Below are 25279 nucleotides of genomic sequence, written 5' to 3'. Positions count from 1 at the left end.
AGACGTCCAGAAAAGGTTTTCCCCAGCAGAAATTGTGAAACCATCTGATTACTGCCTCTGTTATGAAGAAGTGTACAATAAACATGCCTTCTGGTTCAACCGACCTACGTCTGCAAAGTGTTTGTACATCTGACGGCGTTCTCTGCACCACCACACAATGCCCCATTAAGCAATCTCCTGTCCCAATAGTGACGGCGGAGCCGGGGGTGAGCCTGCCAAGCAATGGGGCCACGACTACAATCCCTGAGGCACCCCTGGCACCCCGTTACATGTGGCGTAGTCGGCAGGATCCGGATTATTGGCGAAGGGTCCCAATTCCATGGTGGGAAGAACAAGTGGTGCCTAAGGCGTTGGACCGGGCACAAGATGGCGGCAAGATGGCCGCCGTCTTCACGAACACAGTGAGCGCGCGAAGAATTGGCGCCAAAAGAAAAGCCTGGGGCTGGCCGGTGAAGAAAAAGAAGTGCGGAGTACGCCACTCAAAGAGGGGAGGTGCTGGCCCCAGGATGCTGATGAAGACATGTGAAGTGGGCAGCGTTACAGAAAAAAAGAAGAACCGTCTCGGCCGGGTCGATTTGATGTGCGAGACTGGGGGTGGAGTGTATCCAAGAGCGGGAAAAGAAGGCCCGCCTCCACTGTCCCCAGCGTCTCCACCTGCCCCGGCGCCATTGCAAGAAACGCCAACCCAGAGACCGACTCCAAGCGAGATGGAGACCCCGAGGAAACAGCATGCTGCAGTGGGCGCGCTGGTAGCAACCAGCCTGGGGAGAGGACGCCCGAAGCAGACTGCAACCGTGGAAGGACTTATCCTTAACCTATCGGCTGTGTCAGGAGGTCCGGAGCGGCCCACAAAAGTAACATGGGTCACTACCTGGGATGCCGCGACCGGTGAGACCTGGACCGAAGTCCAGGCCACCTACAAGGCACAGCTACAGCCGGGAAACAAAGTCCTGGGTACTTCACACCAGTGTCCGGAGGTGTTCCCGCCAGTCGAGGTGGGATCTCCAACCTACACAGCAGTTCCGGCCCCGGAAGAGCAATATGCCCGGGAGCTAGAAGAGGATGAGTGGGGATTCTTTTGGGAGCCGGTGAAGCCGACTTCCCTGACTCAGCGAAAGTCCCCATCGCCTGAACCCGATCCGATGCAAGAGAAGTTACTTGCCAAGACCGTGGCCCGCGAGATAATGGCCGGTCCCCTTAGCGACGAGTTTGAACGGCAGTGCACCGTTGGCACCGTAGTCAAATTTAACCAGAAGGAAGGCTATGGATTCATTGAGGATGAAGAGACCGGAGAGCATTTTTTTCTATAACCGGGTTAACCTGGACACTGAGGGCTTACCACAACGCCTTCATACGCTGTACCCGGGAGAAAAGGTGAAGTTCCGGAGAGAAGTGGGATGCCGGGGCCTATTTGCCGTAGGAGTGACCCGGATGCCCACTACCCAAGAGGCCGCACAGTGGCAGCAAGAAATCGAATGGGAAGAGTGCCAATACCGGAGGCATGCCAAACAGAGACCGGTGCTGGCTGAGATTTCCCGGCCGAGAAGCACGCTGGCGGTATCGCCCGAAGTCATGACAGGACTGAGTGCTGACCCAGAGAAGGGGACACCGGCGGTGTTAGCAATTCACCAGAGTCTGGTCACACACCCGGTGATCGTCGTGGGCAGTCCCCAGCCGTCCCGTTCAGCGACCCCCGTCACCCCCGTCGGGGGTTGAGGAGGCAAGACCGGAGACGGAGGCACCAGAACCAACCGTCAACTACGAACCGTTCCGGAGACTGCGCCGCTTGCCAGGTCAGTCCCTTTCTGATTATGTGAGGGCTCAGCGGGCCGAATGGCAGTGCGCTTACCATCCCGAGTGACCCGTAATGACCGGAGGTAATGGACATGTTCGTGTTGAATACCGGCATTGTTAAAGAGCCGGAAAAGTTCTACAGTTTGCAACCATGTTTAAGCTACCGAGCCCGGAAGGAGCCTGATGCTGGACTGAGCCAGGGGCTTCCTCTGTGTTGTTAAGGAGGACTTTGCGGTTTGTGCTCCTGCCTCCAAAGACCGGGAGTGCCTGCTGAAGGCCTCCGGGCACACTATCTACCAAGACCGGGAGCTCCCAGGAGGGACTCCGGGCGCCAGACTTGGGCGCCCCTTGAGTGTGCCTTAATGTGAACATGTTTAGAGTTTTTATAAAAATGACTTTGCTGCTAAATTGTGTTTTCTAGGTTCGTGCCTTGCCGGGAGGCTTAGGCAGAAAGAGGGGAGGAATGTAAGGGGTGGGCAGACCCCTTACAAAGAGGCGCAGTTTTCCCCTGAAAGTTGTTAATGCTGATGTTATTTAATAAAAATGTTTTTACTGTTTTAGGTGTTCCCCTAGTGCCGGGTGGGACAGCCGTCCCCATAGAAACAGGGCAGAGGAAAGGAGGAGCCGGCAGCAGAAAGGGGAGGGAGAAAAAGGGTTGTTAAGGAAAAAGTTAGAGTCAGGGGGCAGTTGAGTCCGGGACGGGAGAGAAGAAGCAGAAGGGGCAGAGTGTGGGAGCTGGGTAGACAGGAAAGCGAAGGAAAAGAAGAGAAGAAGTGTCCTCAAGGGTGAAGCGGAATTGGTGTGGGTCCAGTCTGTGTTAGCCGGAGTGGGAGCCTAGGTGAAGTGGAGTAGCTGGGCACATCCCCACTAGAGGAGACGTCCAGAAAAGGTTTTCCCCAGCAGAAATTGTGAAACCATCTGATTACTGCCTCTGTTATGAAGAAGTGTACAATAAACATGCCTTCTGGTTCAACCGACCTACGTCTGCAAAGTGTTTGTACATCTGACGGCGTTATCTGCACCACCACACTCTGCCCCACCAAGCAATCTCCTGTCCCAATAGTGACGGCGGAGCCGGGGGTGAGCCTGCCAAGCAATGGGGCCACGACTACAATCCCCGAGGCACCCCTGGCACCCCGTTACACGTAAATACTTCCATCTTCCCTGGACTTGTGCTGGTGATATTTTTCAGTTCATTTACAAGCTCTGGATGCAAGCAGGTGGCTTGTACTCATCTGTGGTATCATTGCTGAACTTCTATCTGTGTCACATATGGATAAGTAGTTCATGCACTTTCCCTTGTGTGTCCTCCTTGAGTCTATCTTTAGTGTTTAGTGGGGTTGACGACAAGCTCATCCCATCCGTTCCCTATTTAGGATCCAACACTAGGGATACCGAGGGTCAGGTATCCAGCTTGGTGAATAGGTGCGGAACCTATCTAGAGTGGTGAGGGACCTAAGGAACAAGCAGTAGGTTTTGGTCAGGGGTCACCATCTCCCCCTTCCCTAGACGCAGGGCTCCCCTTCCCCTCTCTTTCGTCATTCACTTGGTACTTCCCTGTAAATAGCATGACAGTGACACATCACTGGAATCATGGTCTCTGCTTCTACATCATGCTGCTCTCAGATTACATAGCAGAAAAAAGAAAAAAAGATAGATTCCCTTGACGTATAACATATTTAATCTGTACATATTATTACTTTCTTGTGTGATGTTTTTGTATTTACGGTGATGTTTTATTGTCTTTATCTCCCAGGCATCATTGATTTCCTTGTGAGTCAACATCCCACCGCCAGATCCCTCAGGGATCACCTGATTTTTAAAATTGCCCCAATGCTGAACCCCGATGGAGTGTACCTCGGAAATTACAGGTAGGAGGATAAAATCGGATTATAAGTATAAAAGGTAGCATTGTGTTGTGACGGGGTCCTTCTCCCATATCACACAATCAACTGAGCGAGAAATGGCTGTACAATCTAAAGAGCAATTATTTAAAGCAAATCAAATGGTCCATAACATAATCCACAAAAGAGAGGGTAAAATTGTCCAGTAATGGCTTCAATGTCCCGGGGATCAGTCACAATCCTCCAGCAGTCATTTTCCAGGCAAATGGGGGGTTTTCACAGTCTCTCTGGCATGCTGGCCGTAACCTCAGCTTTTCCCTCCCAGAGGATCAACCTTCTTCCTTCTCTCTTCAAGTTCTCAAACAGACTGACTTTTCCCCCAGGTAAGCAGAGACTTTACAGTAGGTGGATCCCAGGCGGATCCCAGGCCCCCTCCCCCAAACTTAGGGACAGGAACACTACAGGGCACAAGCAATACAAATAATGGACAGTGAACAAAGCGTAAAATACGAACCTACACAGCATGATCCCACCATCACACGCGTGGATGAGAGATGAGGAACATTTCAATGTGTTAAGTCATATAGTGCAAAACTGGAGCGGGCTGGATGACTATTTGGGTGTTAAAAGCATATATTGGAAAGGGATTAATTGATTGAAAGGAGCTGCAGAGGAAAAAGACACTATTTGGGTGTAGTATGTCGGAAAAAATTGGAGGTAGATAAAGGACTAACTCACCTACGGTGGGCAAAGCAGAAAGCTTTGTGACCATCCAACAAGGTCGCCTGTACTGGAAAAAACATTGAATAACAATAAACAACAATTCATTGGCAATATTTTGTGTGAAAAGAATTAAAGCAAGTTTATTGACAACGTGTTTCGGCTTATACTCTCCAGCCTCCATTAGGTATAAACCTGACACCTGATGAAGGCTTGAGCCGAAACGCTTTGTATTTGTTAAATTCACTGTGTTCTAACACATGAGATGCAGTATTCGCTTTGCACAAAGTATCTCCAGTGCATAGTTGTCCGGTTTTAACCATTATTTGGATATTGGCACAGTTAATGACCACCCCATGTGCAGATTTTTAAGAGAGTCGGATTAGAAGGGATCAAATATGAATTGCAAAGGCAAATGTGGCATAGGTCCTCTGTCCACCACAATCGCAGTCAGAGACACGTGAGGTCAAAACATCCTGATCTTATAATTATTAATATTTACGTTTTTGCCGTCTCTTTTGTTATTTCCTTATTTCAAGTTTCATTTATCCAGTTTTTTGCTTGTGAATTAGGATGTGCCCTTTGGTGCCCGGGCTCTGCAGCAGCTGCTACCTCTGCTATCCTGGTAGTTATACCCCTGATTATTGTATGCACCAATTTTATCCTCCAAAATACATACGATGTTCTTGAAATTTATGTGATTGACGTACAAATAGCATTAATCACCTGTATATGAGCTCTTACTACTGGGAAACCTAAGGATCCCAAGAGCAGGGATCCTAGAGGCCAATGTGGGTAGAGCATTAGGATACGTGTGACCTCCTCTCCTAAAGATAGTGTATAAAGTGGTGGTCACAGGGGGGACGTGGGATCACTGAGGATTTCAACAGTCGGAGCCCCAATGATCATCAATAATGTTCACAGGACAACCCTTTTAATGGCAATGTTATGCATCTGTAGCGCCCCATGGGGCAGGTGGTTATCCTACTCGTTGCCGGGCCGTTTCAGGTCGGGTCAGGCGATGTTACGGGTGGCCTTGCCCGGTTCCGTTGCCCCGAGGTGTACAATAAATGGTGGGGGAAGCAGGGTATTTGGGGAAGTTTGTCATGACGCCACCTGTGGTATGCGGACAGGAGTAGCCGCCACTGCAGGATTCCTCACCAGGGTAGGTGTTAAGGCAGCCGGGATGGTATTGTGTCGCCCTGGGCAAGCCAGGGGACACAGGTCACAACACCACCACACCCCACACTCCAGGTAGGCACATCTGCTAACCAGAAATCCTTGTTGCCTTCCTCCAAGAGTCTGTTGATGCACACCAGGGGGTGGGCCAGGCGGTTGGCTCCACCCACCAAGGAGCTCACAACTCTGGAGGCAGGAAGTTACCAGGCAGAAGGCCCAGGCAGGGCAAGTGTGAGGAGCTAAAGTGAGAGTTAACAGAGAAGGAAAGAAAAGTGGAAAAGGAGGAAAGCAAGAAGTGGTGACAGCGCAGAGAGAGTGCAAAGCCTGAGAGCCCAGCTGTGTGTAGGGCTAGAACAGCAAGGTCAGCGACGGCGGTGACTGTCCGGAGGGGGACCGTTTGGAAGTTCCTGGAAGGACCCCGTTGGCTGTGTGCCCGGTGGTCTGGAGCAGTGTTCCGAAGGACAGTCAGCACCAGGGCAGGGGCCTCTCGGACCCCGGCAAGGCTAGGAGTCGCCAAATTTGCCGAATCCGTCAGTGAAGGGGACGTAGATCCCCCAGCAACCAAGTCCCGATTGACGGCAACAGCCCGACCATTACAGGGGAGACACCGCCACCGCCAGGGCACCAGTTTCCCCAGGGCCAGCGCCTGCGGGCAAAGTGTAGAGCTCCTCCGGCCCAGATTGCAGTCGGGGAGCGGGTAACCGGAGGGAATCCACCGCTACCATCAGTCAACACAGGTGCAAGGAAGAGAGACATCACCGTCACCTACCGGGAGTGCAGGTGCAGCCGTCTGTGGGACCGTCCTACCAGCTGTTTGGTTTACCGTACAAACTGTGTCCAAGTCTCAGGCTGAGTGAGTACCACAGTGCCGCAAGGCACAGCGCTGCCCCCGCGTCCCTGCGCCCTCCAGGCCCTACACTTCACATCTCTTCACTGGGCCCCGGGATCACCAACCCCTACCCACGGAGGGGCAACACAACACCTGGCTGCTCCGCATCACCATCCCCGGGATCCCCCACACTGAGCAGCGGTGGTGCAATCACCACAACCGTGGGTGGCGTCACGAACTATAACAATCCCCACACCCAACAAACATCCCCCTTTCACTCACGGGCGAGGAGTGTCGCTCGAGAAACCCCGGGATCCGGCCTACGGCTCGAGCCACCAGGAGCAGCTGCCGGACCCGAGCAGAAGGGGTGAGCGCGGTGTGCTGACACCCTCCTCCCCGCCCGCGACAGTATCGCTCCCCATCGGCAGAGTAGGCCCCAGGTGGATGAAGAGGGAAGGTAATAGTGGTTGTCGCCTAAGCGCTGGGCGTCATCGTCAGTAGGAATGAGCCAACACAGTCTCTGCAGGTTCAGGGTGTAGTTTACTCACAACTTCAGCTGCCAGCCCGGTCACACTGGTCACTGCCGTGATGGGCTCCGGTTAATCCCAGATACGGTATGGGGCTACCACCGATGTTTTGAGAAAGAAGGAGAGAGAGTCCTATTCCTAGGATGTCCCCCTCAACAGTTAGGTACCTCGGCTGAGCTCCTGCTCCAAGCCCCGGGCCTAGTAAAGTCCATGTTTTCCAGAGATGTCTTGCCAGAACTATGGTCCTGATGGGTCTCTTTTTGATGTCAGTGTGTTGCGCCTATTTCTACTCCCAAGTGGAACCCGCTCCCCAGGTGGCTGGCTTCAGTGACTGAGGAAGTTCCATGATCGGGACGGCCACCCCCTGCCTACCCTGAGCCATCCGACCTTGTGTGAAGGCTCCTAAGCTGTATGTAGTGTGTGTGAATGTGGAACACCGGAGATTAACCCCTCTTTACCCGAGATAAATACTGCACCTTAATTGAGGTGCAGTACCTTGTGGCGACCAGAGCCTCAGGGGCGCCACACATCCAATATGTGTGAGACTGTGGAGGTTAAGATTTGCATGGGTCCTTAGGCAGTAATATTCATGACCACTGGGACTCCACAGATTCAGAAAATTTGTTTTTTTGTGTGAATGGAGGGGTAGTGCGCATGCGCGACATTCCCATGGCTCTTCATTTTACTTGAATGGGAGGCCAGGCACAGCAAGATTGGGTCTCCTTTATCTTCGGCTATGGGAGGCTACCAGCCCCTGCCCCTCACGGTAGTCTTCTGGCACAGAGGGGTGTCGCGGGCGGGGAGGAGGGTGTCAGCACAGCGCTCACCCCTCTGCTCGGGTCCGGCGGCTGCTGCTCAGTGGTGGCTCGAGCTGTGGGCCGGATCCCGGGGGTTCTCGAGCGGCGCTCCTCGCCCGTGAGTGAAAGGGGATTTGGGTGTTGGGATATTGTCCGTGACGCCACCCACGGTTGTGGTGATTTCACCACCGCTGCTCTGTATGGGGGGGTCCCAGGAGTGATGGTATATAGCAGCGAGTTGTTGTGTTGCCCCTCCGTGGGTAGGGGTTGGTGTTCCCGGGGCCCGGTGATGAGATGTGGGATGCAGGGCCTGGTGGGCGCGGGGACGCGGGGGCAGCGCTGTGCCTTGCGGCACTGTGGTACACACTCAGCCTGAGACGTTGACACAGTTTTATGGTAAACCACACGGCTGGAAAGACGGTTCCCACCGACGGCTGCACTTGCGGTCCCCAGAAGGTGACGGTGATGTCCCTTTGTCCTGCACCTAATGTTCGTGTGTTGGTAGCGATGGGTTCCCACCGGTAACCTGCTCCCCGGCTTCAAGCTGGACCGGAGGAGCTCTACTCTTTGCCCGCAGGCGCTGGCCCTTAGAAACTGGTGGCCTGGCGGTGGCGGTGTCTCTACTGTAATGGTTGAGCTGTTGCCTTCAATCGGGACTTGGTTGTTGGGGGATCTACGTCCCCTTCACTGATGGATTCGGCAAATTTGGTGACTCCTAGCCTTGCCGGGGTCCGAGAGGCCCCTGCCCTGGTGCTGACTGTCCTTTGCACGCTGCTCCAGACCGCCGGGTCACCACCCGTCCGCGGTCCTTCCAGGAACTCCCGAACAGTCACCCCTCCAGACAGTCACCGTCGTCTGCTGACCTTGCTGACCCTGTCCTGCACACAGCTGGACTCACTTCAGGCTTTCTTTCTGTCACCTTTCACCTTCCTTCAGCTTCTCTTACTCCTCCTTTACCACTTCACTTTACTACTTGTTTACTCCTCACTCAAGCTCTCCCTGAGCTAATCTGCTTGGTTTTCCCGCCTCCAGAGCTGTGAACTCCTCGGTGGGCGGAGCCAACCGCCTGGCCCACCCCCTGGTGTGAACACCAGCTCCTGGAGGAAGGCAACAAGGATTTTGTTAGCTTTGATGTGCCTAACTGGGGTGTAGGGTGTGGTGGTGTAATGACCTGTGACCCCTGGCTTGCCCAGGGCATCACATTCCCCCTTAGCAAAATGCAGACCGTCCGCGGGCTGCCCGTCCAACACCGGTTTTATTTTTCTGAAAAGGCATAAAAAGTAAACGGTAACATATATACATTTTTAATAATTCTTCCCACAACGGGAGGCACATTACTTTAACGTTTCAAACCGTTTACGGTTACGGTTTCTGCTCTCTCCCACCCAAGCAACCTGGCCCTGATGCTGCCCCTAAAACCCAGGCAGCACCCCTTGACCCACAGTCCAGCACACGGTACCCGAGCGGGATCTGTCCTTCCCCTCCAGAGGGTAGCCACCGGTTCCTGTGGTGGCGGGGCCCCAGCCGGCTCTGCTGCGGGCCCTCCCTCCAACCTGCCTCTCCGGAGGCGGCATTGCGGAAACGGTAACGGCAAACAATTATTTACAAGCCACTTAACGTTTGTGGTTGCCCTGCAAGTTCACGGGCTTGTCCATGGATAGTTCCCATGCAACTTTTTAAACGGTCCCCACGGGGACAACGGTGCCGGCTCCGGCCGGTTGCAAATCACGGTAAATTAGGTGAAGTACATGGTAATCATTTTTCTTATTTTGCAAAACTTTCAAACACAAACATAAACTCAGTGGTGGTCCCAACGGGGACTGCTGCAGCGGGCATCCGCTGACCTTGAGGCGGTTACCACCGCAGGGGGTCGGCCCACTCCGGGACCGAGCGTTACATGGGGTTTTCCTTCCACTGGCAGTTCAACCTCGAACCACTGACAGCCGTTAAGAATGGCGGCGGAGGCGGCATACTCGGGACCTCTTCCTCCATTAACGACATTCTCTCCGGACCCCCGGCTGCGGTGCTGATGTCCGTCTCCCACTCAATCAGGGCCGGTTCTGGGGTTTGGGTGGACTGATCGCGACGCGGCACAGCTGCAGCGGCCCCTTGCTCACGGGCCCCCACTACGGCAACCATCCTTCGCATCTCCGCTTTCCAATCCATCAACTGCTGCAAGCTCTGCGCCCTCACCTTCAAGCAGAACCGACCCAACTCCCGCTCTAGCCACTCAGCGGTCCCGGCGGGGAGCTCACCCGGGCCGCAGTCTTCAAAGGCTACTCCTCCTCGTTTCCCCCAGAGCTTAGGTGCTCCGGTCGCGGGGATTCCCGCGCTCCAATTCGAGGACGCCGCCATCTCTCCATTCGTGTCCCTGTCTTTATAGCTGCGGTGACATGCAGCCAGCCGCCATCGCGTCCCCCTTAGCTTCTCTTCAGCCACTCCCCTTTTGGGGCGGGGTTTTGGCCTTCGCGCCTCTGCTGCTCGAGAAGACGCTCGAGCGGGGACTTTTCGCGCCAAAGATGGCGGCTTCTGAAATTTTTCAGCCGGATACCTCCGGCGGTAACAAGGCGCACCTCTACCAGACGGCAGAGCGGTAAGATCCTGTTCGTGACGCCAAGTTGTCGCGGGCGGGGAGGAGGGTGTCAGCACAGCGGTCACCCCTCTGCTCGGGTCCGGCGGCTGCTGCTCAGTGGTGGCTCGAGCTGTGGGCCAGATCCCGGGGGTTCTCGAGCGGCGCTCCTCGCCCGTGAGTGAAAGGGGATTTGGGTGTTGGGATATTGTCCGTGTAGCCACCCACGGTTGTGGTGATTTCACCACCGCTGCTCTGTATGGGGGGGTCCCAGGAGTGATGGTATATAGCAGCGAGTTGTTGTGTTGCCCCTCCGTGGGTAGGGGTTGGTGTTCCCGGGGCCCGGTGATGAGATGTGGGATGCAGGGCCTGGTGGGCGCGGGGATGCGGGGGCAGCGCTGTGCCTTGCGGCACTGTGGTACTCACTCAGCCTGAGACGTTGACACAGTTTTACGGTAAACCACATGGCTGGAAAGACGGTTCCCACGGACGGCTGCACTTGCGGTCCCCAGAAGGTGACGGTGATGTCCCTTTGTCCTGCACCTAATGTTCGTGTGTTGGTAGCGATGGGTTCCCACCGGTAACCCGCTCCCCGGCTTCAAGCTGGACCGGAGGAGCTCTACTCTTTGCCCGCAGGCGCTGGCCCTTAGAAACTGGTGCCCTGGCGGTGGCGGTGTCTCTACTGTAATGGTTGAGCTGTTGCCTTCAATCGGGACTTGGTTGTTGGGGGATCTACGTCCCCTTCACTGACGGATTCGGCAAATTTGGCGACTCCTAGCCTTGCCGGGGTCCGAGAGGCCCCTGCCCTGGTGCTGACTGTCCTTTGCACGCTGCTCCAGACCGCCGGGTCACCACCCGTCCGCGGTCCTTCCAGGAACTCCCGAACAGTCACCCCTCCAGACAGTCACCGTCGTCTACTGACCTTGCTGACCCTGTCCTGCACACAGCTGGACTCACTTCAGGCTTTCTTTCTGTCACCTTTCACCTTCCTTCAGCTTCTCTTACTCCTCCTTTACCACTTCACTTTACTACTTGTTTACTCCTCACTCAAGCTCTCCCTGAGCTAATCTGCTTGGTTTTCCCGCCTCCAGAGCTGTGAACTCCTCGGTGGGCGGAGCCAACCGCCTGGCCCACCTCCTGGTGTGAACACCAGCTCCTGGAGGAAGGCAACAAGGATTTTGTTAGCTTTGATGTGCCTAACTGGGGTGTAGGGTGTGGTGGTGTAATGACCTGTGACCCCTGGCTTGCCCAGGGCGTCACAGGGGCATGGATAGGTTTATTGGGGACCTTTCTCCTATTGGAGAGGGCTACACTTGACAGTATGTTAGTGCACTTCTTTGTGGCACTTGTCACTTATTTAAGCACATTCAGGCTTAGAGGACTGTTCTCTGGCTCTTTAAATATCCCTTTATTCACTTCTATGGGTGCAGTGATGTGCTTGTTTGGCCACCGTCCTCTAGACAGTGAATAAATTATTGGTCTTGCATGCTCACCACCACTACATTCAAAAGAGCATGCACATATCCTCTTCAGAGTGCCATATTTAAATTCCCAGAGGAGCATTGCTTAGCCTATAAGTCTCCTTACACCGGCCAGGCACTGTCCATAAGGAGAAATAATACCCTTTAGACCTCCTGTCAGAGGTTTCCCACCCACAAAATCAGATCTCCTACTTTGCACTGATGAGGGGCACAGACCACAAAACTAGTGTCAGCAAATAGGAGTGTCTGGTTTGGCTTTTTATCCTAAGTCATCTGACAAAGCTCATTAAAGAGTCAATATTGAGTTTAAGGATTGCTACATCCAGTAGGTGTCACTAGAGTTCCTCTTCCTCTTTGAAGAGGCTACTTCCATATATAAATTACTTTCAGAGGAGCATTGCGTGGCCTATAAGGCTCCTTACACTGTTTTCACATTCCCAACAAGGATAAATAATACTCGTTAGACCTCCTGTCAGAGGCTTTTCTCTTAGAAAAGCAGACCTCCTACTTTGCGCTGATGAGGGGCACAGACCACAAAACTAGTCTCTGCAAATGGGAATGTCTGGTTTGGCTTCTTATCCTAAGTCATGTGGTAAGGCTTGTCATTACAGGGTCAATATTGACTTTTAGGATTGCTACATCCAGTAGGTATCACTAGAGTTCCTCTTCCTCTTTGAAGAGGCTACTTCCATACATAGTTTACTTTCAGAGGAGCACTGCATGGCCTATAAGTCTCTTTACGCTGACTTGGAACTCTCCCCAAGAAAAAGCATTGCCCTTTAGATTTACAAGAGTGATGTGGAAACCTGTGATCATGACCCCCACTGGTCACGATCACAGGATTTCCACATCTATTTTGTAAATACACTCCTCTTTAATTACAAACTAACTTATTTAATATGGTAGTGTGGGAGTCAAAAATTTGCATGAGTTCCCGGACACTAATAGTGAATAGAACCATTGCATACCGTATAAACCCTTCAGCATGGCATTGACCGATAGAAAAATGTCTGAGCCTCAGAAGGAAAGAGGGATTTTCTGTAAATCCTGCTTGCCCATGGAAGATTAGGGGTTAATACAAAATCCAAAAGAACATTTAATAAGTCTGGATTTAACTTAAGTGCTTAGCACAAAATAGCCTCTGAAGCCAAATCAGCTATGGATTATTCATTTCTTGCCTGAAATGTAACAAATGACTTTTCCGTTTCCGACCAAGAAATCTCATGGTCATTGCTTGAATTCATTTAGCACGAAGAAAGCAAAGCATTTATCACCGAGCAAATTCCCAAAGTCACCAAACACAGAAAGTTTGAATGTAAAGCTCCTGAAAAGTTCTGAATTCTGAGTGATCAATGAGCTAATGTCAGCGCCGTTACCTGTGCCCGTCAAAAGGCGGTTAAAGAGGTCCACTGCCGGTCCACCGCCTTGGACAATCCCTACTTGTTAGAAGGGTTCTATGACAATAACCTGACCACAAACTTACCCTATAGTAAGGCCCCATGAAAAAATTCAGCATTACACACGTCAACAATTTAGGCTACTTTCACACATCAGTTTTTTTCCATCAGGCACAATCCGAAAAAAAAACGGATCCGGCGCCGGATCCGTTTTATCCCCATTGATTTGTATTAGCGTCGGATTGTGCCTGATGGCCTTGCGTTGCATCTGGCTTTTACCGGATCCATCGTAATTGGCTAATACGGCTGCCGGATGGAACGTCTCTTCTCTTGTAACATTTTTTGTCTCTGACAAAAAAACACATCCGGCACGATACGGCGTGATTTACAATGGAAGCCTATGGACGCCGCATCCGGCGTAAAGCAGCAAAAAACGGATGCGGCCGCCGGATCCGTTTTTTAAACTGAGCATGTTCCAATTTATTGTAAAACGGATTCGGCAAGCAAAAACTGACGACATGGATGCAAAAACGGATGCGCCGAATCCATTTTTTGACGGATCAGATATACTGGATCCGTAAAAAAAAAAGGATCCGGCGCATCCGCTTTTTCATATTCTGCGCCGGATCCGTTGCATCAGGCACACGCCGGATTGTGCATGATGCCAAGAAACTGATATGTGAAAGTAGCCTTAAGAGGTCGTCCAGTAAAAAAAATTACCTGTCCGCAGAATGTGTGATGATAACTTGTTGACCATGGGGGTTCAACTTCCCGTACCCACACCGATTGGCATAATGGTGCCACAGTGCACATGCTCGACCGCCTCTCCATTCATTGGAGAGGCACTCTATTTTGTAAAGGGGCTAAACTTCCCTGTTGGGGATAAAAATTCTCCATTCTCCAATTAGAGGTCTGACCACCACCGATCAACAACTTATCACCTCTACTATGAAAAGGTGATAGAGATAAGGGCCGCTTCACACATCCGGATTTTCGCTGGATTGCCGGATTCGGTGCACTCCAGTACAGTGTGATGCAGTACAATGGCAGCGCAACAACTTCCGGGTCACATGCTCCGGTCACATGACAGCATGTGACCGGAGCTTGTAGCGCTGCCATTGTACTGTATCACACTGTAACGGACTGTGCCGAATCCGGCAATCCGGTGAAAAGCCGAATGTGTGAAACGGCCCTAACTTGTTTCACCGGACAAGCCCTTTAACAGATGTTCTGTGGAATGCAGGATAAGACAGGTTCTCCAGAATGAGTCATGTTCTCTCTGCATTGGGCAAGATCTAGAGGTCTTGAGAGGAACCACCCCTCTGGAAACTCAGAATTACAAAAAAAATACAATAAAAAAAAATACAAAAATGGGTCCTCTAAGCCAGAAAATTCCCTCAAATACAGATATCCTTAAAAACTTAAAGTAGTGAGTTGTGTTTGATTGAAATGATATATGGAGTCCCCAGAATCACATTTGAAATAGGCACCTTTTAATCTTAAATAAAACCTGTTACTTGCTAAAAAATGGAGTTGAATACTTTATAAAAATCCCCGAGCTCTCCTGATTTTGCAGCTATTTTCCATTTTGCTCTGCATTACTTCATTGAAGAGATTTTTAGATTTGTTGCTTTTGGAGCGCATTATGTGAAATCTCTGCTTGTGGATCAGGTGGGCATTTCTTTAGGCTGCTTTCACACATCAGTTTTTTGCAATCAGGCACAATTCGGCAAAACAGTGAAAAAAACGGATTCGGCGTCTGTTGCCGCCGGATCCGTTTTCCCCCCATAGACTTCTATTAGCGCTGGATGGCTTTCCATCCAGCTTTCGTCGGATCCGGAAAAATTTGCTTGTCCGGCGGCCGGATGGAACGCTGAGGAGAACGTTTTTTGTCTCCGGCAAAAAAACATATCGTGCCAGATCCGGCGCCATACAGCATGTTTTATAATGGAAGCCTATGGACACTGGATCCGGCGTAATGCGGCAAAAAATGGATACAGCCATTGGATTCGTTTTTTTGAACTGAGCATGTTCAGTATCACAACAGATCCGACAAAAAACTGAAGGAACTGATGGAAAAAACTGATGCAACTGATCCATTTTTTCACCGCATCCATCGCATCAGTTTTTTTCGCCTGATGCCAAAAAACTGATGTGCGAAAGCACCCTTAGGCGGGCTTTAAACGCTGTAACATCGCTATTATCGGCTAGTGCTGCCAAGCTCGATAGTACCCGCCCCCGTCGCACACGCGATATGTGGTGATTGCTGCCGTAGCGAACATTATCGCTACGGCAGCGTCACACGCACATACCTGCTCGGTGACGTCGCTGTGACTGCCGAACTATCCCGCGTTCACCGCGACGTCACTAATCGTCTGGCCAATAGAAGCGGAGGGGCGGAGATGAGCGGGACATAACATCCTGCCCACTTTCTCCTTTCCACATAGCCGGTGGATGCGGGTAAAGAGATGTTTGTCGTTCCTGCGGGTTTACACACAGCGATGTGTGGAGCCGCAAGAGCGACAAACAACATCGTACCTGCGGTCGACCCGACATTATCGAAATGAACGACGCTACACAGATCAACGATTTTCGACGCTTTTGCGATCGTTTATCGGCGCATCTAGGATTTACACGTTGTGATGTCGCATACCGGCGCTGGATGTGCGTCACTAACAACGTGACCCCGACGATATTTCGGTAGTGACTTCGCAATGTGTAAAGCCTAGGTGCGACGATGAACGAGTACAAAAGTGACAAAAATCGCTGATCTGTTTCACGTCGTTCATTTTCATAATGTCGCTCCAGCTGCAGGTACGATGTTGATTGTCATTCCTGCAGCACCACACATCGCTGTGTGGAAATCCGCAGGAGCGACAAATGTGGCGCCCTGGACTAGCCAGGTCGTCACAGGTAACACACCAACACCCCCACCCCCATTAGACAGTAACATTAGCCAAACACAAAATCCTTGTTGCCTCCCTCCAGGGTCTGATGTCCACACCAGGTGGGGCGGAGCCAAGCAGTTGGCCCCACCCACCGAGGAGTTCACAGGCCTGAAGGCGGGAAAAGTGACAGAACAAGTTTGGAGTTTGAAGTGTGAGGAGTAAACACTTGGGTGTCTGGGTTTGTGGCCCAGGCACTGACAACAAGGTTGGCAGACGGTGGTAACCGTCTGCAGGAGTGGTGAAGCAACGCGGAACCGTAGGACCGGGGTCGAGCGTTGGCCCACCGGTACCGACCGGGGAGCGAAGTGAAGCCAGCACACACAGGCAGGGCCATCGGACCCCGACCAGGCTTGGAGCCGCCGACAATAGTCAAATCCGAGTGTGACCGGAACCCCAGGGGTTTCCTAACAGCCAAAGACCCGATAGAAGGCAACCGCCCACACCATGAGGGTATACAGTTACCGCCTAAGGCTAGAGACCCAAGGGCCAACGCCTGCGGGCAAACGGGCTCCTCCGGCATCCATACACCAGGGAGCGGACTATCGTTGGGGATCCATCGTAGTCAAATAAGTACACAAAGGTGAAAAAACAAAAAGCCAGCACCAAATGTGCACTTCAGCACTAAACATTCCAAACTGTACTTATAAAAATTTTGAGATTTTTGGCAAAAAATTGCAATTTCTTGAGCTGCCTCGCCACGTCACGGCAAATCTCATTTGAGGCAGTCCTACACTAAAATATTTTTATAAAAATGTGCCATACGGCCTCACATATGAATAGTAGAACTGCTCTCAGCAGCACTCACCTGGTCTATTTCAATCCCGTACCCATGACGGAGTCATGGCTGTGGGCGGGACAGGTCCAAGCAAATGCTGCATGAAGTAAATAGCCTGTGGACAAAGCCTGATGACTTAATGTGAACAGTCACCAACCGCCAAAATCTAGACAGATGGAATACATCCCAAATTGGGGTGCATAGCAAGGTGGAGGTCAACCACCGACCAATTCAATGAAGAAAAAACAAAAAGCCAGCACCAAATGTGCACTTCAGCACTAAACATTCCAAACTGTACTTATAAAAATTTTGAGATTTTTGGCAAAAAATTGCAATTTCTTGAGCTGCCTCGCCACGTCACGGCAAATCTCATTTGAGGCAGTCCTACACTAAAATATTTTTATAAAAATGTGCCATACGGCCTCACATATGAATAGTAGAACTGCTCTCAGCAGCACTCACCTGGTCTATTTCAATCCCGTACCCATGACTGAGTCATGGCTGTGGGCGGGACAGGTCCAAGCAAATGCTGCATGAAGTAAATAGCCTGTGGACAAAGCCTGATGACTTAATGTGAACAGTCACCAACCGCCAAAATCCAGACAGATGGAATACATCCCAAATTGGGGTGCATAGCAAGGTGGAGGTCAACCACCGACCAATTCAATGAAGAAAAAACAAAAAGCCAGCACCAAATGTGCACTTCAGCACTAAACATTCCAAACTGTACTTATAAAAATTTTGAGATTTTTGGCAAAAAATTGCAATTTCTTGAGCTGCCTCGCCACGTCACGGCAAATCTCATTTGAGGCAGTCCTACACTAAAATATTTTTATAAAAATGTGCCATACGGCCTCACATATGAATAGTAGAACTGCTCTCAGCAGCACTCACCTGGTCTATTTCAATCCCGTACCCATGACTGAGTTGCGTGACCCGTCCATCCAGCCGTTTGCTTTACCAAGGACTTTGTGCATCTCTTACTGAGTGAGTACACCCGTGCCATCCGGCACCGTGCCGCGCTGTCCCTGCAACCCCGCACCTCACCAACCCTGCCTCCCCGTCACACCACCGGGCCCCGGGACCACCGACCCCTACCCACGGAGGGGGGAAACAACATCCCAGCTGCTCCCTACCATCGCTCCCGGGATCCCCGTCACCAGCAGCGGTGGTGCCCATCTTCACCACAACCCGTGGGTGGCGTCACGGACTAAATCCCCCAAACCAACCACCCCTTTCACTTACGGGCGAGGAGCGCCGCTCGAGTCCCCGGATCCGACCCACCGCTCGAGCCACCGAGCAGCAGCAGCCGCAGCAGCGCCGGACCCGAGCGTTAGCGAGCGAGCGCAGCGGCGGCGTCCTCCCCGCCCGCGACACAAACATCTCCTTACCTGTGTCCACCGGCAATGCGGAATGTGGGCGGGATGTTACGTCCCACTAATCTCCGCCCATCCGCTTCTATTGGCCGGCCGTTTGGTGACGTTGCTGTGACGGCGAACGCACCTCCCCCTTGAAGGAAGGATTGTTTGGCAGTCACAGCGACTTCGCCGAGCGGGTATGTGTGTGTGATGCTGCCGTAGCGATAATGTTCGCTACGGCAGCAAACACCATATATCGCATGTACGATGGGGGCAGGGACTATCGTATATCGTAATATAGCGATGTCGCAGCGTCTAAAGCCCGCCTTAGAGTCTGCTTTGGGGGCGTGCAATTTTAACCCTTCAACTTAGATGCTGCCAATCACTGCTAACTCAGCTGCTGAGCTATGATTGTGTCTGGGAGGGAGGGATGAAAGCTCTCAACCCCAAAAGCACACTTTAAAGAAACACCAAGTTGGAGTGCAAGCAGAGATTTCACATACTGCGCTCCAAATACAATAAATGTGAATAGTTCTGCAATGGAGCGAAAAAAATAGAAAAAAGCAGCAGAATCAGGGGAGCTCGGGGATTGTGCCTCATGCCGCAACGATGACACTCAAAATGATTTGAACCAACTCTAGTGCAGAATTGGCCAAACTATACCATCATTTGTGTTATCTGTAGGTAAACCTGCTACCTACCACTGTATAGAGTCACACATATGATGGTTTTAAATGAGTTTATTGGGCTATCTCCCAAAAAACACCACTTGCTCTCCATATCCATATATACAGTATATATAAAGAATAAAATTGCTTTTGAATACTGTTGTTGATTTGTATAACAGCAATTAATAAAGCTCTCTTGGGCTATCTACACATGGAGTTTTTTGAGTTTTTGAGCAAAAACAGAGTGAAAACAATCCAATTCCTCGTCATAAACTCAAAATTCCTCAAGAACTTGTAGGTTCTGCTCAGTTTCTGCTTGAAAAACTCTGCAAAAAGATCCCGTGTGAACATACCCTTAGTGATACCTGATTTTTTACATGTAAATTTGATTTTCTGTGCCCCTCGCCTCCAAGTCATTCGGTCAGCTGAGATCTCCGGTGCTGTTTGTCAGAGCCTGACTCTCAAGTAGAATTGACGGCTACTAGAAATAAGATGGTCACTCGATTTTTCTTCTGTAAGTAGCAAAATAATGGCTTAATGATGACCTTCACCCTGCAGATAAAGTGAATGCATCATTCCCTCCTTTTCAGTCATCTTGTGAGGACTATGTAAACAGCGTCTTAAGGGTATCTGCGCACGCTGAGTTTTTGGTGTAGAAATTTTCTGCAGCAAAAAAACGCACCTTGTGGAAGAAAAACGCACCAAAAAAATGCATGCGTTTTTGGTGTGTTTTTGTGCCCTGTGTTTTTTGTAAAATCAATGGCTGTAAGGGCTAAAAAAATGCAGGATAGGGGTGTCAGTGGTAGGTAGTGAGTTTGTAGGTTAGAGCAGGAACAGTTGCAAATAGCCAGTTGGTAACCAGGGAAACGGAGACAAGGAGGGAGGAGAGAGCAGAGAAGGTTCTGGAAAGCAGGACAGTCAGTTAAGCAGCAGAGGTTCAAGTGAGCGGACAGGGCCAGAAGCTAGGACCTGTCCAGAATGTGAGGTATCATCCCATGTGTCGAGAACTCATCCTGCAAGAAGGCTGTAGAGCATCCTGAGATCAGTGGGACGTCGGAGTATAGAGATTGCCGGCGGGACCCTAAACTGGTCGGGAGCTGCTAAGTCATCCAAGGGCCCGAGTGAGACACGGTAGCCACTAAGAAAGGTCACGGGCTTGAGGAAGCACATATTGGACTCGGCTGCTGGAGGATAGTACCTGGAGCAAGTGCCTGCAAGGTAGAACCCCCCAAGAAGAGAGATGTCAGCATGAGCGGCCTTGTGTGTCAGAAGCAAGGAAGACGTGGTGATCTCCAATAAACGGGTTCCTGAATGATTTACAAGAGACTTGTGTGTGAATTATGTAGCCCTCCACGTCTGCAATGAGGACGAGCCGTGAAGATGGAGGTAACACCGGACTGTATTGCAAGTGCCGCATGCCCCAACGGGAGCATCACACGAACGCACACATTGAATGAAGCAAATAAGCCAGTGATTCTCGGCCGGGATATGGCTCTCCACTTCACGCACAAGGCCTAAATCTCAGCTTCTTATACAGTCATGGCCCAAAGTTTTGAGAATGCTACAAATATTAATTTTTACAAAGTCTACTGCTTACGTTTTTCTAATGGCAATTTGCATATACTCCAGAATGTCATAAAGAGTGATCAGCTTATCAGCAATTACCTGCAAAGTCAATATTGGCTATGAAAATGAACTTTAACCCCCAAAACACATTTCAACATCATTGCATTCCTGCCTTAAAAGGAGCAGCTAACATTGTTTTAGTGATTGTTCCAGTAACACAGGTGTGGGTGTTGATGAGGACAGGGCTGGCGATCATTCAGTCATGATTAAGTAAGAATGACACCACTGGACACTTTAAAAGGAGGCTGGTGCTTGGTATCATTGTTTCTCTTTGGTTAGCCATGGTTATCTCTAAAGAAACACGTGCAGCTATCATTGCTCTGCACAAAAATGGCCTCACAGGGAAGAGTATAGCAGCTACAAAGATTGCACCTAAGTCAACAATCTATCGCATCATCAAGAACTTCAAGGAGAGAGCTTCCATTGTTGCCAAAAAGGCTCCAGGGCGCCCAAGAAGGACCAGCAAACGACAGGACCGTATCTTAAAACTGTTTCAGCTGCGGGATGGGACTACCAGCAGTGGCGAGCTAGCGCAGCAATGGCAGCAGGCTGGTGTGAGGGCTTCTGCACGCACTGTGAGGCGGAGACTGCTTGAGCAAGGCCTGGTTTCAAGGAGGGCAGCAAAGAAGCCACTTCTCTCCAGAAAAACCATAAGGGACCGACTGATCTTCTGCAAAAGGTACAGGGAGTGACTGCTGAGGACTGGGGGAAAGGCATTTTCTCAGATGAATCCCCTTTTCGATTGTTTGGGACATCTGGAAAACAGCTTATTAGGAGAAGAAGAGGTGAGCGCTAGCACCAGTCTTGTCTCATGCCAACTGTTAAGCATCCTGAAATGATTCATGTGTGGGGTTGCTTCTCAGCCAAGGGAATCGCACCACTCACAGTCTGGCCTAAAAACACAGCCATGAATAAAGAATGGTACCAGAATGTCCTCCAAGAGCAACTTCTCCCAACTGTCCAAGAGCAGTTTGGCGCCCAACAATGCCTTTTCCAGCATGATGGAGCACCTTGCCATAAAGCAAAGGTGATCACTAAATGGCTCATGGAACAAAACATAGAGATTTTGGGTCCATGGCCTGGAAACTCCCCAGATCTTAATCCCATTGAGAACTTGTGGGCAATCATCAAGAGACGGGTGGACAAACAAAAACCAACAAATCCTGGCAAAATGCAAGCATTGCTTATGCAAGAATGGACAGCTATCAGTCACGATTTGCTCCAGAAGGTGATTGAGAGCTGCCAGGGAGAATTGCAGAGGTCCTGAAGAAGAAGGGGCAACACTGCTAATACTGACTTGCCGCATTAACTCATTCTAACTGTCAATAGAACCTTCTGGTCTCATAATATGATTGCAATTATATTTCTGTATGTGATGTAAACATCAGACAAACACAATTAAAAACCAGAGGGCAACAGATCATGTGAAAATATCATTTTGGTGTCATTCTCAAAACTTTTGGCCATGACTGTACTTTTGTGAATATATGAAATATGGGAAAGACAGAGCTCATGGCTAGGTGTTCTTATACCTGAAGAGTCATGTTTAGACAAGTAGTTTAGTCGTACAGGGTATCGTTCCATCTTCCTATCCCCTTGCAGCGCTACCCTTGGGCATGGCGCTTCAATACCACATATAAAATTACTTTCTATGGTATTGATGTATTTTCTTAACTCTCTCATCATACATTCCAGTGTATTACAATCTGGGCACTTGATTTTAAGTACTTCTTATGATCGGTATTGTATAAAGCAGAAGGTTTTAACTCTCACTCTGAAGGGTCATTAGCTGGCTGGATTTAGAATATCACCGCTGGGGCACAGCTGGTCCACGCACAACGGACAAGGCACTGATTGACTCACCTGTGCTCAAGCCGAGAGCTACTTCATGCCCAACCTGACAATTCCCCTTTTGAGGACTGAGTTTTAGACCTGCTGCTGTTCTGATCCTTGATGCCAAAGGGGAAAGGAGTGCTCAATCATGGCAGCCGGGCCGCGCACTTGCTTGAAGTGTTTACTAAAATGCACAGTGTTCCTAGCTGTCAGAATTTCAGGAGCTGAATCAAGACTGAAATGAGTCATATAGAAGGGAGAGAAGGAGATTACAGATCAAAGAGGAAGAGACGACTATTTTAGTATAGGCAGAATTCATGCTAAAAAAAGAAAACAAGTCAAATCCAATACTAATATTAAAGTCTGACTCATGCACGGATTGCTGGTCCACTGGGGCTTGATTAGACATGGACAGAATAACTTACACTTAAAAGGCATCTATTGCCAAAATTAACAAATTACTAGAAAATATACAGTAGTTCCCCGAGTTTTTGATCTTTTAGAAACGTTTTGGGTTTTTTTTGCGCCTACATGAACACTGGACCTAAGAAAAGCAGATGACAATTCTTCTGATTGGAATTGAAATTGATGTAATATTTGTAAGTGTGACTCTTGGGCCATTGCATGGCCCCTGCCCTGATTAGTTTTCCGTATTTTCGAGACTTTCCATTCCAGATGAGCCATACTTATCACAATCCGACAAATGGTGTATTGGCCAAAGGCCACATTCAGATGAATGTATAATCGGTCCGTGTGCTGACTGTGTCCAGATCAAAGGCAGAGTCATCAGGGCGATGAAGAGTCAGAAAACAGGACAAGGTCAAAAAACAGAGGCACACTGTAAGTACAGAAGTAGAACACAACTAAACCAGGAGAGCATTAGCTATAACTGGCATCCAGGGACTGACCGCTCAAGGTTTATATAGGAAGGATTCTCGCCACTGGTTCCAGCAGAAACATGTATTTAACTAGTAAAGTTCTGGAGGAACACAGGAAAAACTGACTGGAGGGACACAAGCACCAGAGTTACTATTGGTTAACAGATAGGCGCTTGGGTTGACCACTGGCAGTGTCAACCAAAATGCTGCACCAGTGCTGCCCAATGGTGCCAGTGCTGCACCACCAAGTGAAAGGAGCAGCCAGAGTGAGTTCTGACATGGATGTCTTAGATCTATTATAACGGGTGTGCCAGGGCACAAGGACAATTTTCCATATGGATCGAAATCACAGCATGTACTACTTCGGTCCATTTTATGGGCTAGAATAATGTATGCGGTAATAGGCAGCTCTGGGTGCCCATCTGCAATGTCTGCGACCACAAATAGCTGGTCAGAGCCATGCATGTCCACAATTTGTAGTAATGATTGGGCTAATTTTAGGGTTGGGAAAAGAGTGTAAAGTGAGAAACAAATGCCAAGACCTTCTGTAAAGGTTGGTGTAATCCAGCAACACTTTCTTTACGTTCTCTAGATCACTAGTCCCCAGCTTGTGGTTTGGGAGCCTCATGTGTCTTGAGGGCCCATAATGTGTGGCTCACGATTGTCTGTCAAGTTGTTGCATTAGCACCTGAGCACTTGGTCTACTAAACAGCTATGAAGAGCATATTGTGTGAGTAGCCCATCACAGAAGAGCAGATCTGGATGTCCACATACTGGCCTTGTGGGTTTAGAGATGAGTGAAGTATGGTAAGCTGGCGGCAGAATGATACTACCTGACACCAAAAGATTTTTTAAAGGACCACTCCAGCATTGTCGCTTTTTAATTTCGGGGCAGGAGTACTGATTTAAATTTAAGTCCTCAGTCCCCAGTGTTATGCTCACCTTTGGGTATTTTCATTTGTTTTCACCGCCACTCCTGTTGGTCTCTGACAATTTGTGACCGGCCCACGGCTCCAGTGTTTCATGGAGCGCGCCGTAGGTCTCAACTCAACACAAATCTATGAGAGCCTTGTTCTGGCTCTCATACACATGCATTTAGAGCTTTTGACTAGTGATGAACGAGCATTCTCGACACTTCTCGTTACTCAATTGAGCATCTGGGTTCTCGGCGTGAATCGAATACCAAGTATAATGGAAGTCAATAGGAAACTTGAGTATTTTTGAACTTCAATGCTTCATCGAGTAACAAGCAGTGGCGAGCAACTTCACTCATCACTACTTGTGACTAGTAATGGGGAGCGTGCTCGCCACTGCTTGTTACTTGATCAAGTATTGGAGTGCTCTGACGCAATTCGAATGCTGAGTAGAGCTGAAGTCAATAGGAAACTTGAACAGTTTCAAACTCCGATGCTCGAAGCTCAATCGAGTAACAAGCTTTGGTGAACATGCTCATGACTTGTGATATGACGTAACATCTGAGTTTCAGCCAATCAGAAAGTACGGTCACAAGATGGCACCACTGGAAAAAGAGGAAAATGCCGATGAGCTCGTAAAAGACCTGGGGCAGGGGCACAACTTCAGCGCTAAAAAGAAACACTCACGGAGGTGCTGCTTTAAATCATCTCTGGCATGTAACACCATCTGTAACTAAGGGGTACTTTGCACATTGCGACATTGCTACTGCGATATCATCGGGGTCAAATCGAAAGTGACGCACATCCGGCGCCGGTAACAACGTCGCAACGTGTAAAGCCTAGATGCGCCGATAAACGATCGCAAAAGTGTTGTAAATCGGCGATCTCTGTAGCGTCGGTCATTTTCATAATGTCGCACCAATAGGAGATAAGATGTTGTTCCTCGTTCCTGCGGCAGCACACATCGCTGTGTATGAAGCCGCAGGAGCGAGGAACATCTCCTTACCTGCCTCCACTGACTATGCGGAAGGAAGGAGGTGGGCGGGATGTTTACGTCTCGCTCATCTCCACCCCTCCGCTTCTATTGGATGGCTGCCGTGTGATGTCGCTGTGATGCCGCACGACCCACCCCCTTAGGAAGG

At 50.1% G+C, this 25279-nt stretch overlaps 1 protein-coding gene across 7 annotated transcripts in view; it reads left to right on the top strand.

Moving 5' to 3' along the window:
- Window positions 1-25279, top strand: part of LOC142249007 (cytosolic carboxypeptidase 6-like) — a 2064630-nt gene that overhangs the window by 1610629 nt on the left and 428722 nt on the right. For all 7 annotated transcript variants that reach the window (XM_075320539.1, XM_075320540.1, XM_075320543.1 and 4 more), the window contains one exon: window positions 3551-3665. In XM_075320539.1, coding sequence (XP_075176654.1) covers window positions 3551-3665 — 115 coding nt within the window. The remainder of the gene's footprint in view (window positions 1-3550; window positions 3666-25279) is intronic.

Source organism: Anomaloglossus baeobatrachus, chromosome 8, assembly GCF_048569485.1.
Source record: "Anomaloglossus baeobatrachus isolate aAnoBae1 chromosome 8, aAnoBae1.hap1, whole genome shotgun sequence".
NCBI classification, from domain to species: Eukaryota; Metazoa; Chordata; class Amphibia; order Anura; family Aromobatidae; genus Anomaloglossus; species Anomaloglossus baeobatrachus.
This window is presented reverse-complemented; position numbering and strand designations above follow the sequence as displayed.